We start from the raw sequence: 17,500 nt of genomic DNA, 5'->3' as shown, positions 1-17,500 counted from the left end.
AACACACCGAGAGGAGAAACACCACACACAACCCTCGCTGAGATAACACACACCATCACTCGGAACACACCGAGAGGAGAAACACCACACACGACCCTCACTGAGATAACACACACCGTCACTCGGAACACACCGAGAGGAGAAACACCACACACAACCCTCACTGAGATAACACACACCGTCACCCAGAACACACCGAGAGGAGAAACACCACACACAACCCTCGCCGAGAGGACACACACCATCACTCGGAACACACCGAGAGGAGAAACACCACACACGACCCTCACTGAGATAACACACACCGTCACTCGGAACACACCGAGAGGAGAAACACCACACACAACCCTCGCTGAGATAACACACACCGTCACTCGGAACACACCGAGAGGAGAAACACCACACACGACCCTCACTGAGATAACACACACCGTCACTCGGAACACACCGAGAGGAGAAACACCACACACAACCCTCGCTGAGATAACACACACCGTCACTCAGAACACACCGAGAGGAGAAACACCACACACAACCCTCGCTGAGATAACACACACCGTCACCCAGAACACACCGAGAGGAGAAACACCACACACAACCCTCGCCGAGAGGACACACACCGTCACTCGGAACACACCGAGAGGAGAAACACCACACACAACCCTCGCCGAGAGGACACACACCGTCACTCGGAACACACCGAGAGGAGAAACACCACACACAACCCTCACTGAGATAACACACACCGTCACCCAGAACACACCGAGAGGAGAAACAACACACACAACCCTCGCCGAGAGGACACACACCATCACTCGGAACACACCGAGAGGAGAAACACCACACACAACCCTCGATGAGATAACACACACTGTCACTCGGAACACACCGAGAGGAGAAACACCACACACAACCCTCACTGAGATAACACACACCGTCACCCAGAACACACCGAGAGGAGAAACACCACACACAACCCTCGCTGAGATAACACACACCGTCACTCAGAACACACCGAGAGGAGAAACACCACACACAACCCTCACTGAGATAACACACACCGTCACTCAGAACACACCGAGAGGAGAAACACCACACACGACCCTCACTGAGATAACACACACCGTCACTCGGAACACACCGAGAGGAGAAACACCACACACAACCCTCGCGAGAGGACACACACCATCACTCGGAACACACCGAGAGGAGAAACACCACACACAACCCTCGATGAGATAACACACACCGTCACTCGGAGCACACCGAGAGGAGAAACACCACACACAACCCTCACTGAGATAACACACACCGTCACCCAGAACACACCGAGAGGAGAAACACCACACACAACCCTCGCCGAGAGGACACACACCGTCACTCGGAACACACCGAGAGGAGAAACACTGCACACACAACCCTCGCTGAGATAACACACACCGTCACTCAGAACACACAGAGAGGAGAAACACCACACACAACCCTCACTGAGATAACACACACCGTCACTCAGAACACACCGAGAGGAGAAACACCACACACAACCCTCGCTGAGATAACACACACCGTCACTCAGAACACACCGAGAGGAGAAACACCACACACAACCCTCGCTGAGATAACACACACCGTCACTCGGAACACACCGAGAGGAGAAACACTACACACCACCCTCACTGAGATAACACACACCTTCACTCGAAACACACCGAGAGGAGAAACACCACACACGACCCTCACTGAGATAACACACACCGTCACTCGAAACACACCGAGAGGAGAAACACCACACACGACCCTCACTGAGATAACACACACCGTCACTCGAAACACACCGAGAGGAGAAACACCACACACAACCCTCGTTGAGATAACACACACCGTCACTCAGAACACACCGAGAGGAGAAACACCACACACACCCCTCGCTGAGATAACACACACCGTCACTCAGAACACACCGAGAGGAGAAACACCACACACACCCCTCGCTGAGATAACACACACACCGTCACTCGGAACACACAGAGAGGAGAAACACCACACACAACCCTCGCTGAGATAACACACACCGTCACTCGGAACACACCGAGAGGAGAAACACCACACACAACCCTCGCTGTGATAACACACACCGTCACTCGGAACACACCGAGAGGAGAAACACCACACACAACCCTCGCTGAGATAACACACACCGTCACTCGGAACACACCGAGAGGAGAAACACCACACACAACCCTCACTGAGATAACACACACCGTCACCCGGAACACACCGAGAGGAGAAACACCACACACAACCCTCACTGAGATAACACACACCGTCACCCGGAACACACCGAGAGGAGAAACACCACACACAACCCTCACTGAGATAACACACACCGTCACTCGGAACACACCGAGAGGAGAAACACCACACACGACCCTCGCTGAGATAACACACACCGTCACTCGGAACACACCGAGAGGAGAAACACCACACACAACCCTCACTGAGATAACACACACCGTCACTCGGAACACACCGAGAGGAGAAACACCACACACAACCCTCGCTGAGATAACACACACCGTCACTCGGAACACACCGAGAGGAGAAACACCACACACGACCCTTGCTGAGATAACACACACCGTCACTCGGAACACACCGAGAGGAGAAACACCACACACGACCCTCACTGAGATAACACACACCGTCACTCGAAACACACCGAGAGGAGAAACACCACACACGACCCTCACTGAGATAACACACACCGTCACTCGGAACACACCGAGAGGAGAAACACCACACACGACCCTCGCTGAGATAACACACACCGTCACTCAGAACACACCGAGAGGAGAAACACCACACACACCCCTCGCTGAGATAACACACACCGTCACTCAGAACACACCGAGAGGAGAAACACCACACACACCCCTCGCTGAGATAACACACACACCGTCACTCGGAACACACAGAGAGGAGAAACACCACACACAACCCTCGCTGAGATAACACACACCGTCACTCGGAACACACCGAGAGGAGAAACACCACACACAACCCTCGCTGTGATAACACACACCGTCACTCGGAACACACCGAGAGGAGAAACACCACACACAACCCTCGCTGAGATAACACACACCGTCACTCGGAACACACCGAGAGGAGAAACACCACACACAACCCTCACTGAGATAACACACACCGTCACCCGGAACACACCGAGAGGAGAAACACCACACACAACCCTCACTGAGATAACACACACCGTCACCCGGAACACACCGAGAGGAGAAACACCACACACAACCCTCACTGAGATAACACACACCGTCACTCGGAACACACCGAGAGGAGAAACACCACACACGACCCTCGCTGAGATAACACACACCGTCACTCGGAACACACCGAGAGGAGAAACACCACACACAACCCTCACTGAGATAACACACACCGTCACTCGGAACACACCGAGAGGAGAAACACCACACACAACCCTCGCTGAGATAACACACACCGTCACTCGGAACACACCGAGAGGAGAAACACCACACACGACCCTTGCTGAGATAACACACACCGTCACTCGGAACACACCGAGAGGAGAAACACCACACACAACCCTTGCTGAGATAACACACACCGTCACTCGGAACACACCGAGAGGAGAAACACCACACACGACCCTTGCTGAGATAACACACACCGTCACTCGGAACACACCGAGAGGAGAAACACCACACACGACCCTTGCTGAGATAACACACACCGTCACTCGGAACACACCGAGAGGAGAAACACCACACACGACCCTCGCTGAGATAACACACACCGTCACTCGAAACACACCGAGAGGAGAAACACCACACACAACCCTCACTGAGATAACACACACCGTCACCCGGAACACACCGAGAGGAGAAACACCACACACAACCCTCGCTGAGATAACACACACCGTCACTCGGAACACACCGAGAGGAGAAACACCACACACGACCCTCACTGAGATAACACACACCGTCACTCGGAACACACCGAGAGGAGAAACACCACACACAACCCTCACTGAGATAACACACACCGTCACTCGGAACACACCGAGAGGAGAAACACCACACACAACCCTCGCTGAGATAACACACACCGTCACTCGGAACACACCGAGAGGAGAAACACCACACACGACCCTTGCTGAGATAACACACACCGTCACTCGGAACACACCGAGAGGAGAAACACCACACACAACCCTCACTGAGATAACACACACCGTCACTCGAAACACACCGAGAGGAGAAACACCACACACAACCCTCACTGAGATAACACACACCGTCACCCGGAACACACCGAGAGGAGAAACACCACACACAACCCTCGCTGAGATAACACACACCGTCACTCGGAACACACCGAGAGGAGAAACACCACACACGACCCTCACTGAGATAACACACACCATTGAACAAAGTGCTGTAAATCCACAGTGTTGTGCAGGTTGTGGTTAAAGTCATGGGATAAGTGTGTAGAGTTTTGAAAACTGTGTTCAAGCAATGAAAAACAAACTAGAGTTTGGTCCACATGAACTGCTGCTGTGCAGACTGTAGTTAGAGTTTTGCACATGTGACTCCAGGTGTGCTCACTGTCGTTTAGCAATCGGAAAAAACTGTAAAATGTTGTAATTTTAGAGGTTACAGGTTGCAGTTTATTTGTTTTTCTCTTCTCTACTCTTTGGTGATTTCCATTATCATTTTTATTTCTGTATTCTACAACGCAACAAAAACTGTCCCTTCAGCATGATTCAAGACCATTCAAACAATATCTTTAAAAGATAGAACCAGCTTTTAAGTCGGTGAAAATCGTGTGATTTGCAGCACTGTAGACTGAAATCTTTGATGAATATTATTTATTTCGTCTAATTTACCGTCACCTACAGATGCTGCATCCACCATGCTTTCAGGGAAACATATAGCTCAAAGAAAAACGCTCCTAATTACGACATTGTGGAGGGGGTAGGATGTGGTCATCATGTTTGACGAACAGTTTTATGGGTTACGTCATATTTCTCCCCTGTGTTAATCTGGCAGACAGATTAATATCAGCATTGATCAGATTGGATGGAAATATTCTCACACATGCTCTCTCTTCTCCTCTAAATATTTAAAATATCCATAAAGAAATTGACTAGTATCTCTGCAATTTCTATATTTTCTATACTCTTAATATATTCCATATTGTACTCTCTCAGAAAAAAGAAAAGGCAGAAAACTGTCACTGGAGCTAATATGTGCACAATCACATTACGTATTTTTGTACTAAGTATACCTTTAAAGTGCTAATATGCACCATTTAGAGTTCATAAGCTACAAATACTGTATGTACCTTTTGGCTTTTGTATCTTAGGGTACCGGACCAGCAATTGATTTAAACTGCAGTAATATTTCACAATGTTACTGTTTTTAAAGTTTGCAAAGTTTAATCACTAGAGCATAGTTCTGCGTGTGTGTGTGAGTGTGTGAGGAGATGAGGAGAGATTGTTTACATTTTGCAATTCTTTTTTTCAAAACTGAACATTAAGAGCAGCAAAAAATGCACAGAAAGTGCTTAAAAAGGACAGAAAGAAATGCAGAAAGAGAGAGAGAGAGAGAGAGAGAGAAGAATAACAATCCCCCCCACCCCCCGAGACTGAGCACCTGTATCATTGTTATGCTTGTTGCCTAGTAACAGCATCCTTCACTGCCCACAGAAAGAGTAGAAGCCATGCATGAAGACAGGAACAAAGAATTTCGTATTTCATGGACATTTTTAAGTGTTGTGGATGTGACTGTATGGTGTCTGCATGCATTTCTTTTCTTTTCTTTTTTTTACTGTCCGTAATAAAAGTAATATATATTAAATCCTAATTTAAAAATGTTTCTTTGAAATTTACATGTATTCAAACTGCAGAATCAGTTACACGATAAATTTACAAAATCTGTACCTTAGCAAAAATAAATAAAAACTAACCTAGTATGTATGAAACGTATACTAATTCTTAGCATATTCCTTCCTCCATTGCACTGGTTCTATGAGTATGTGTTAAAAAGGTGAGCACATGAAAGCTGGGTCTCTCTCTTTCTTGCATTTACAGTACACTCTTCACTTTTGATATATACACACACACACATATGCTGGTTTCCGTGTTTTATGTACTGAGGTGTAATGGTTTTTCTACTGTATGTATACTGTATTAGTTCCTGTGGCTCAGTGGTAGAGCATTGCGTTGGCAGTGCAAAAGGTTGTGGGTTCGATTCCCAGGAAACACATGTTAGGTAAAAAAAAATGTATAGACTGAATGTACTGTAAGTCGCTTTGGATAAAAGTGTCTTGCCTAATTGTTAATGTATCCTCTTACTCTAAACCTACACTGTAAAAATGACCGTGAATTTAACAGTAAAAGCCTGTAAAAATGCTACAGTAAAAACCTGTAAATTACCCAACTATATACGGTGGAAATTGGACATAACATGTAATTTTAACGGTAGTGTACCGTTTTTGGAAGTGAAAAAGACTGAATAATTCACAGTAAATTGACATTCCCAGAATTCCCTGCGTTACATTTCAATGGTTTTATTTTAATTTTTTATAATTATGTTTAACATAACCTAATGTAAGGAATACCAGTAAACACACACACACACACACACACACACAGCTAATACAGCAGTGGTTCTCTCAAAGACCATTTTTTGTCCAGTATTGACAGATATTCACACACCCCAAAAACAATGCTAAAAAAATGTCCTCACTTTTGAATCAAACACTACAGTTCTGCCGTATTAAGTTGACCTTTTTACCTTTTGATGATTTCAGTCATCCAAGTATGAAGACACAACAGCATTTTGTCTTCGCTCTACTGCTTGGGCTGTCATGCTGCATCAGAGCTCTGCTGATTACTTCCACTTTGTCACTTTCATCAGGAAATGATTCTGACGCACACTCACACCCCGGTCTCTCCACATCAATATGTGCGCTGTGGAAAAGATGGGAAATAAATAATAAAAAGGAGGGCATGCTCCAGCTTTACACTCTCATTCCCTCTATTTCTTTTTGAGAAACGTCTTGGCTTTCCTTTCTCCTTTCCTTTATTGGATGTTGTTTGGGTTGCTGTAAGTGTAACGAACACTTCCGTGAAACATTTTAGGATGTCCCGTGCATTTTGAAGATTTTTAATATGATCAGCTACTATGGAAAAAAAAAAACCCTCCATGAACAGTTGATTTTTACGACACGTTTCTGTATTCATTTCTTTATTCAGTAGAGGACTGTGGGTTTTCAGGCAACCTACTTGAAATCGAGGTGTGTGAATGGGTTCAAGAACAGAGGAGGATTAAAGCCCTCTCTGATGTGGTTTAATCTCGGAGTTCAACATGTTCTTGATGGCCCTTATCACCTTGTGATCACGAGCCGAGGGGATTTGGCATAGACGAGGCTGCTGACAACTGCAGTCATATTCCTCAGGCCCTGTAGCACCAGCTGTTCAAACGCCTCATGATTCCTGTACAACATAGTTTCCTGAGCAGCAGAGAAGCTTGCACAGACTCAGTAACAAGGGTTTTCTCATCAGACACTCTTAAAGACTTAGGCGGTTTTCTTGGTCAGTCAAAAGAGTTAACCTCATGAGATAAAGCAAAATATTATTTGAGCCGATCAGTTTGTGTGTGTGTGTGTGTGTGCAATCAGTTTACTAAACTTTGAGGCATAATCATAATGAGTAAATACAGGTTCTGCATCAAAATAAACAAAACTGCAGTTTCCGGCTAAAATGACTTCTAAAGAAAAAACTATTACTTTTATTACTTTTCTCACAAATTATGATTACGGTGTAGATTCTTGATCATTTTTTTTTTCTTGATCATTCCTTACTAATACTATGACCTCAAAATACAATGCACAATTTTTTTTTTAACATTTGCATCACATAATCAGCCCCATTTGTGTGACTTTTCTGATGTAGTAAACTTGCTCAGTAGCGCACCTGGTACAACATCCGTGAAACAAATCACGATACAAGAGTCCAATGCTAAAATGCATGGTCATTTCAGCAAATGTATTTTTATTTTATTTTATTAATCAACATACATAATGTTATAATTCTAAAATAATTATTTCTAGCATAATTTTTCTAATGTGCCATTTTACAGAAATAAATAATAAAAATATTGGTAATTCTGACCTCGCGCTCATAGTTTTGATTAGAATACATACACTTTGAAACTGCTGCAAAACGAGTAATTTACATGTATTTTTTTTTTTATTTGTATATACTGAGTTATTGTACACTGTGTATTTCATTGGTAACAATGAAAAATGGCTGACAAAATAGCAAAATTCACAAGTAACCTGAATTTTGGATAAATAACAGGGTTGCAGTTTGCAATTGAATGTAATCACCAAGAAGAAGCTGGCTAGTTTGGAACTAGGTGTTAGTGTATAGTTATCAATAATGTTATATTTCCCATCAGTTGTTTCCAAGGGGGGAAAGAATCCCTGTGTTTCCTTTTCCACATCTTCAAAAATGAAATATCCAAAGCCTGATATACCCAAACAGCGTCTCCCCATCAGCCTTCAGTAATCCATCCATCCCCCAAAACACACGCATTAACGAACCGCATGGGATTCAGTCTCTCTTTAAAGCTTAACGCCTCTGGGAGCCTCTCTCTTCTCCATCTGACACTTTTGCATTCTAGGGGAAGATGGGACTGACAATGCTTTTTTTTTCCATGTATTTTCTTCACGCTTTTTTATCCCTTGTGATGGTTTGCATTACAATTTCACAGAGACAGGAAATTCATATGCCTGAATTAGGAAAAGAAACAGATGATAAATTTACTAGTTATGACATTTAACTGTATAAGTGTGATTAAAAGTATCACCTGGTGTCATTTTTTTTTCCTTTATTATTTTAACACGTAAAAGCATCACAACAACAATATACAAATTTTAGTTATCTTCAAAACAAAAACACATTTAAACATGCAACATTAGGGTCAAGACAATGAGCAACTTATTAGAAAACTCATTTTGGAATGTTTAGTGAGAATTAAAAATGCTGAATCTTACGGTGATGTTCAGGAAACCTTTCCTTTGGGCAGCTTTTAAAACAGTGTCACCCAAAACTAAATGGAATCCAATCCAAACAACTCTGAGTGTTACTGGACTTTTAAAAGTGCACAAAGACAACAAGATAATGTTCCCCAGACGAAATCAACACAGAAACGTACTGGCTCTTATTTACTGTGTGCAAATACGAAACATCACGAAACATCACGTGTCCTCTCGAATTTGTGGGTTTAAGTGAAAAGAGGTTTTCTTAGAATCGTTCCATAGAAAGATTAGAATCTGAGTGCAGAGAACAATTACTTTTATAATTATTGCTGCAGATCTAAAAAATAGAGGTTTGTGATCGCACTGGCGTTATTTTCTGCCGTTTTTAATGATTGTCTACTCGGTTCTTTACAAGAATGGCTGAAACTTGCACAGCCGAGACACTAAAACACACTGACAGACACTGAATGATGCTGCCAAAAGTACAATAATAATTACATAGGAAATAAAATTACAAAGTTTGTCTCTCCTCCACAGTCTGGGCTTTTTGGGTCCCTGCAAGCTCTTTATGTGGTCAGTCTGTGGCATTACTGCATATGATCTCCTTGTTTCAGTCCTAAAAGAACCATCGAAACGCTTCCCCGGTGTTTACTGCCGTTCTCTGGAGAAAACACAAAGAAACAGCATTATTACAACAAAGAATCTTTACAATAGTTAAAGTTATTAATGAATGCATCATCAAATCAGATAAACATGTGGCTACATCTACTGAAATGATCACCTGAAGGCTAATTTTCAAAGAACTTTCTTTGCTAATTGAATTGGGTTTGCAAGTAAAGTAAAAGAACACAAGGAATCCCGTGTCTCATGATGTTTTTGTCCTGATGTGTAGCACAAACTGCACAATTAACCACACTTCCCAGTTACACTAGAGAGCGTTAAGAGTTAAGATGAGCATTCCCTTGTTTCTTGGTGAGCCATACTGAAAATAAGAACGAGAAGCAATCATTTAATTCACACGGTCAGTGTTTATGTCATGTATTTCACACATTACTTATGTCCAAGAATTGTTTCAAGTGAATTCAGTTCATGTCCAGACATTACAGTTTTCTTCTTTCATAGCCATGATGTGACAAGGTAAGTAACTAAATGATTAAATAAACTATGCACATTTGTCAGATTTCCATAACAGAACTAATCTGTTTTAAATAACCAGGTTTATATATTTGATCTCACTTTAATTTCGGGACCAGTTCTTACTATTAACTACGACTTTTGCCTCAATAAATTCCAAATTTGGTGCTTATTAAAAGCTAGTATTATAGTATTTAAGTTTTGGTAATACATGCTTTATAAACAGATCATATACTAGTAATATGCATGATAATAAGCAACTACTTAATAGCGAGAATTGATCCCTAAAATAATTTTTTTATCCTTTTTTTTTTTAATCATGCCATGGTTTTTACTTTAATGCAGAAATGCACTCATGTATGCATTTTTTTTTTTAAATGTAACCTCAAAGGAACACTTAGAAAATAAAGAAATAACAACAATTATTTTCGATTATATGCACAAATGCATGTGAAATCCTGAAGGGTGGGTTCTGGTGAAATGACTGAATGTAAAGAACAGCTGAGGAACACAAAGAGACAGGTTTGCATAGACAGAATAAGTCTCTTCTCACATATATTCTGGTGTAACTGCCAACCGCGCAAACTAATACAAGTGTCGAGATTTTTCTAGAAGTGGAAAACAGCCCTTTTCCTTTGAATGAGAAGGAAAATACTAAATACGTTGTGGCTTAGAGAGAGAGAAAGTCTCTAAATCCATATTTCGGCCCATCGATCAGTCCCTGGTGGAGATGTGGCTCGCTGTACACAGTAATGACCCTGATGTGCGAGGCTGGCATGTCTGGCTTTTGTTAAGTCTCACACCATCGATCCGGTCGAGTGCTGCTCAAATTCACTTCCAGCCGTCTGTCCTCGCCTCGCTGCTGTGACCAGCACAAAGAGAGCTCAATTAGCACAGCTCTCTCCGTCAGAATCACTCCATCACATCACACCCCAATCAGAAGATGCTCTAACAAATGCTCAGCTGGCCAACAGTACATAATAAAAGCCTGTACTCGATGCTTAGCCTTTTCAATACACGGGGGGACACTTACACACATTCAGAAAGTCTTTCAGTTTTGTGGCCATTCACTGGTCAGCTGTTTATATTTCAACACTGGATTTAGAAACAATAATATATGATCAATTTGAAGACACGTTTTCTCAACATTGCATCAACTGCTGATGAACAAATTCCTCTTTATTTAACCCAGTTTGAGAAACCTTGATGTAATGTTTAATGCACTTCATATATTTTCTTTCATTTTGTATTTTATATTGATATGGCACTTAAAATCAGTGCACCCCCCAGCCAGTGCCTTCAGATATTCAGCACTGATGCATTTATGTGATTGAGATGAAGAATACAGTCTTGTGTCCCGCTCACAAAGGAAGGCACGTCAAAGCCAGAATCAGGCAAGCTGAATGAGAGAGGATTCTGGATGCAGCACGCTCACACACACACACACACACACACACACACACACTGTCCAATCCCATGCCTGCTCCCCCACCCCCTGCAGCCCTGGTATGGTGATTCGTGAAGGCCACAGATAAACCTCTCGAGACCATGAGGATGATGATGGCAGATGCTGCAGAGACTCAGATTGAATCAGCACTGGGCTGTCAGCGAGGATGAGATGAAGAGCCAAACACATCCGCTGAAGTACGCCAAAGCAACGAAAAATGAAAATCATCATTTACTCACCCTCATTTTGTTTCATACCTGTGGCATATCTGAACACAAAAGAAGATTTTTTTCTTAAATGTCTCAGTTTCGTTTTATATATGTGACCCTGGAGCACAAAAACAAGTCATAAGGGTACATTTTTTTTAATTGAGATGTATGCATCATCTGAAGCTGAATAACTCATCTCTCCAGTGATGTGTGGTTTGTTCAGAGGACAATATTAGTCTGAGATGCAACTATTTGAAAATCTGGAATCTGAGGGAGCAAAAAAAAGCCTAAATATTGAGAAAATCATCTTTAAAGTTGTTCAGATGAAGTTCTTAGCAATGCATATTACTAATCAAACATTAAGTTCTGATATATTTACAGTAGGAAACTTACAAAATATCGTCATGGAACATTATCTTTACTTAATATCCTAATGATTTTTGGCATTAAATATTATTATTTTTTTAAATACAATGTATTTTTGGCTATTGCTACAGATATAGAGACTCAAGACTGCAGGGTCACAAATGGATAAATAATATCTTCTTTCAAAAGATGTTTTAATGAGCGCGAGTAAATTGTGACAGAAGTTTATTTTAATTCATTTATTTTTAGTGAGCTATCCTTTTAAGGTTCCTTTACAGATATGTACTATCAGAATCACATGTGCTGGGAGGATAACATACAAATTATTGATTGCAAATTGCATGATAAAAATTGAAGTTAGTAATGTACTCTATTAGATTACTCACTTTAGGTAATGTATTCTGATAACTTGTTTATAACAGATTTGAATGGTATTATTGTGTACCATATTGATATAAATACATATAAATATTTTATTTGTCTCATACACAGATTGAGAAATGCTTTTGTCCTCAAATTCAGAAGCATGGATCACACATTGAAAATTACATGGCCATTTTATATTGTGAACTGGTCACTGCCATTGTGTGAATAATATGTAATCATGTAACCTGTAAAAAAGTAACAGTAATCTGAATATGATCATGATTCATATCATTCAGATCACATGCAATCAGTTTCTACCCAGCAAGTCCTGCTAGAAAGTTTTCAGATAAAAGAGGAGGGTAAAGTTTAGGAAACAGAAGCTGAGAGCGAGACAGAGGAGGTTGTGTTCGGTGACAGCGGCTGAGACCCGGCTCTCTTCAGCAGATGACGACGGTGTGCTGATGTGCTCATTATACACCGCCCTGACAGAGCCATTATTTATTAACGTATGGACTGGGAACCAGGCCACCATTCATGACTGCAATCCTTTGGAGGCAATTCTGACAGGTTCTTTCAGAAATAAATAAATAATCCTTCCTTCTCTTTTCCTTCACAACACAAGAACAGCTCATCTCATATCCTCAGACTGCTTCTGAACCTGTAAACATATTGTGTTCACTACTCAACCTAAAGACACAAGAACCGCCACAGACCTTCACACCATCTCAGAACTAAAATTAAACCATGCATAATAAATGTTCATTTAATTTCAGGAAATCTGTGCACATCTCGTTTGCAATCATGGGGTGTGCAGTACGACCAAAACCTCATGAGTAATTTTTTTATTATAAAATTATACAGTCAGTTGGTGCCACAGACAGACATGTGAAATGCAAAAATGTTGATTTGTGCACAAATAAATCTGATTATCTATCTTTAAAGGACCATGCATACCTTGCATAAATGCATTCAAACTCAACATATTGTGTTAATAAAGCATTAGAAACCATATGAAGATGCTTGTTTTTGTATGTTTCCAACTGTGATCTCATGAGCTGCATCTGAAGCCATTGTGATGCATCCACATAGTACAGACATGACCACATTGCCTTAATTCTCTATTAAAACTAAACTAAACTCTGCTTTGCATTACACATTTTAAAAAACAAGTTGCATGTGTTTACTTGTTTAGGACATCTCGCACTGTTTTTTTTTATTATTCCAGGTGTAAACAAAATGTTTCACATATGATATGATATTTGGACCATAGTTTTAGAGCTGGTGAGCCCTGTCCTGTCTGCTTCTCTTAGTATGATCATTACATAGCCAGCCTGTCTGCAAACAGCATGAGTGATTAACACTACAGCCAGTCAGAAAACATTGCTTTCGATGCAGAAAAATAAAAATAATTCAATAAAATATCTCCATTTGATGGAATTAGCTAATCATATCAGAGTATTAAGTATGAAATCTATATTTCTTCACAGCAGTAAAGAGCTTTAGAGCTTGACGCAGAGACAGCATACCTACAGTATCCCAGTGATATCTGTCAAGCAGTATATTTTATAGAAATATTTTGTGGAATTCCAAAAGGAAATTTGTTACTTGAACAACAGTGTCAGTCACAGAGAAAGAGATACTGAGAAGAAATGTGTGAAGAGAGCAGTTAGCACATATCCATGCCATCCTCTGAATATATATTTGACCTTGTAAGAAACATAAAGACCCAGAAAGTACATATAGAGCTCAAGGGTTACATATCCCTCACATAATATTGAACACAAATAACACCAAGATGATACAATCAAGCTGCAGACCTTTTAGTTTAAAAGCATTTGTTTATTGATTGATAATGTCACTGCAAGAGTGTGAAAATGGGTTTAGTGCACATGTTCTGCATGTTGAGCTGTGGTGCTGATGCTGCTGACACAGATTCAAATCTGCCTTGTGTCATCCTCTAATTATCATCTTTCTTTTATTAAGTGTCAATAAAATAAAATACAAGACTTATGATGAACTGGCCGTCCAGGTTGTTTCCTTACTAATGTCATGAGACACTTGGATAGGCTCTAGCATCTCTGTGACCCCACATAAGACAAGGGCTTTGTGAAATAAAATAAAATAAATAAACACTAAAATAAAATAAAACATAATAAAATAAAAAAATAAAAAGATTACTGATAAATAAAATTAAATGAACACTAAAATAAAATAAACCAAAAAATAAATTAAATTAAAATATATAGAAAATAAATACATAAAAAATAAAACTAAATAAAAAATAAAAGAAAATAAAACACTAAAATAAAATAAAACATAAAAAAATACTGATAAATAAAATTAAATCAACACTAAAATAAGATAAACCAAAAAATAAATTAAATTAAAATATATAGAAAATAAATACATTAAAAATAAAACAAAATAAAAAATAAAATAAAATAAAACACTAAAATAAAATAAAACATAATAAAATTAAAAAATTTTTTTTACTGATAAATAAAATTAAATGAACACTAAATTAAAATAAACCAAATATAATAAAAATAAAATAAAATAAATTAAATTAAAATAAATACATAAAAAATAAAAAAATAAAATAAAACACTAAAATAAAATAAATTAAAATAAATAGAAAATAAATACAATTAAATGAAAAAATAAAATAAAATAAAACAATAAAATAAAATGAAATAAATAAAAAAAAATATTAAACCCCTTTTGCATGTCAAATATAGCACAGCATATTAAAGAATTAAATAAAAACGCTTATATTTTCAATATCTTTCAACCAAATTTTCAAGGTTGGTGAAAGGTGAATGCATCTCTATTATAGTTTTGAGCTGCTCAGTATTGAGTGTCTGTGAACCCAGCCTCATAAACAGGGACAGGCCAGCGAGAAATGGGCTTCACATCACCGCCGGCTGTTGATCTACAAAAAAATGAATGTCTACAGAAAATGGAGAGGGGTAGAAAAATAAAAATTCATTTTGAGGAGGAGACGGAGAGACACGAGTACAGAAGGTACAGGAGAGGCAGCAGGGTGCTTTCTAAGGGCTCTCAGGGGACATTCGCTGGAAAGCTTCCCTCCCTGCGGCGGCCCGCGGGCCTTTAAAGATGTCAGCGGGACGTCAGTCACATAGCGGTGAGCCACGTGTGTGTGTATCGCGATCTCAACAGATTGCATGCTCTCTGAAATGTTAAATCAAAATGCAAAACAGGAGTTGACCGGCTTTCCTCTCTTCAGCACATATATGTGTGGAGCGTGCACAGCTTCTCGAGAGCACTTGGCATGATCAACCAAGTCCCTTAAATCACCTTTGTTCCCCATCCTGACCCTCAGGTCCAACCTCAGCAGACTGCACTGACCTGAAGGTACAGGTGATTGGCTAATTAGATACCTGCGTTAACGAGCAAGATCTGCAGGAACCATTAACAACCTATGAGAATTAGTGAGGATTGAATCCAAGAATGTCAGGGAAAAACATGCGCTGAGAAGCCATAACTCATTACAAAGTTGACATGGATTCATTTTGTGGTCTGAGGAGGAAACTAAAGATGTGTCTCGAAGAACAGCAGCGAAGCTTAGACAACAAGACATACAGTCTTCCATTGTGTGTTTAAAATGATGTATGACTGTAAATCAGTGAGCAAAAACAGTAGTCTTGGACTTTATATGAACACAAATGAATTGTATGTGTTTTGTACAAATAATGCATTTTCATGAAAAGAATAAAAGAGAAAAAAAACACCTGTTGGTGTAGATTCAGCAAAAGTTTCCAAAATAAGACAAAATCCCATATTTGCATGAGTGTTTGTTCGTTAATCCTGTAAAAACAATACTAGATAATATATGGGCGATGCAAATAAAGCATATTTCAGTGGTAAACTCAGCTTGATAGTGACAATGAAGAATAAACACACTTACACAGAATAATAGCTTTGTTATGCCACTGACATGATTACTACCGAGTGCACTTAATAGTATTCAATGTGCAAAAGTGTATTTAAAAAACTGTACCTGTAGAAAATTTCTTAATAATGAATTAAAAGGCTACTTAAGTGTATTTATAGAGTAGGCTTTCCTACTCTTGCACTTTGTAATAATATGAAAATTAATATAATATGAAAACTCTGTCAATAAGATTAAAACTAAACTACTTACTTTAGCTTTTTAAAATGTGTATGTTAAATTATTAATATTATTTTTCTCTTATTTTTACAGCACTATATGTTTATCTGTGTGCTTAATAAATACTTAAAAAAATTAATTTTAAATCACCGTTTTAGTAATATTTAGACATTTTTTTAAAGTACATTAATTTGAATGTTTCCACTAACATACTAAATGTTGATTATAATGTAAACTGTAATGTGTTAATTGATATTACATTCAAATTTTATACTTGAAATGTATAAAAATGCAACTTTACAAAATGTGTCATTACATTAAATTCAGTTTGCACATTCTTTTATTTCAGTAATAAGTAATAAAAAAGTATGATAGTGTTTTTTTTTTATTGCCCTTATCTCGTGTGAAATATTTATAACGTGTCTGAAGTACTTTTAATTTCTCTTTTTCTTCAGTAAATCAGTAAATGTTACTGAAATAAGATCTGACATGTTGTCAATTATCTATGGGCTCAATATAAGGCTAAGAGCCCTTCTGCTTTGACTTTCTTGACGCATTTTCAAAAAGGTCACTGCAATGATGAGAAACCATTTAACTTCTCAGCCAGAGCTAGCATCAAATATTTACAGTCAGCTGTTTAAAATTTAAAGTGCCACACATTAACGTTCCCAGCACCTACACTTTCACCTGAGCGTCCTCCGGTGATCCGCCAGCCCAGAAACACACTGATAATGAGCTGCTTCGGCTTCT

General features: G+C 39.6%; 1 protein-coding gene across 1 annotated transcript in view; it reads right to left on the bottom strand.

Moving 5' to 3' along the window:
- Nucleotides 1-9,712: 9,712 nt before the first annotated feature.
- Nucleotides 9,713-17,500, bottom strand: part of LOC132141780 (CXXC-type zinc finger protein 4-like) — a 13,931-nt gene continuing 6,143 nt past the window's right edge. Inside the window, exon 2 of the mRNA XM_059551438.1 lies at nt 9,713-9,757. Coding sequence (XP_059407421.1) covers nt 9,713-9,757 — 45 coding nt within the window. The remainder of the gene's footprint in view (nt 9,758-17,500) is intronic.

This window comes from Carassius carassius, chromosome 6 (genome assembly GCF_963082965.1).
Source record: "Carassius carassius chromosome 6, fCarCar2.1, whole genome shotgun sequence".
Taxonomy (NCBI): domain Eukaryota; kingdom Metazoa; phylum Chordata; class Actinopteri; order Cypriniformes; family Cyprinidae; genus Carassius; species Carassius carassius.
This window is presented reverse-complemented; position numbering and strand designations above follow the sequence as displayed.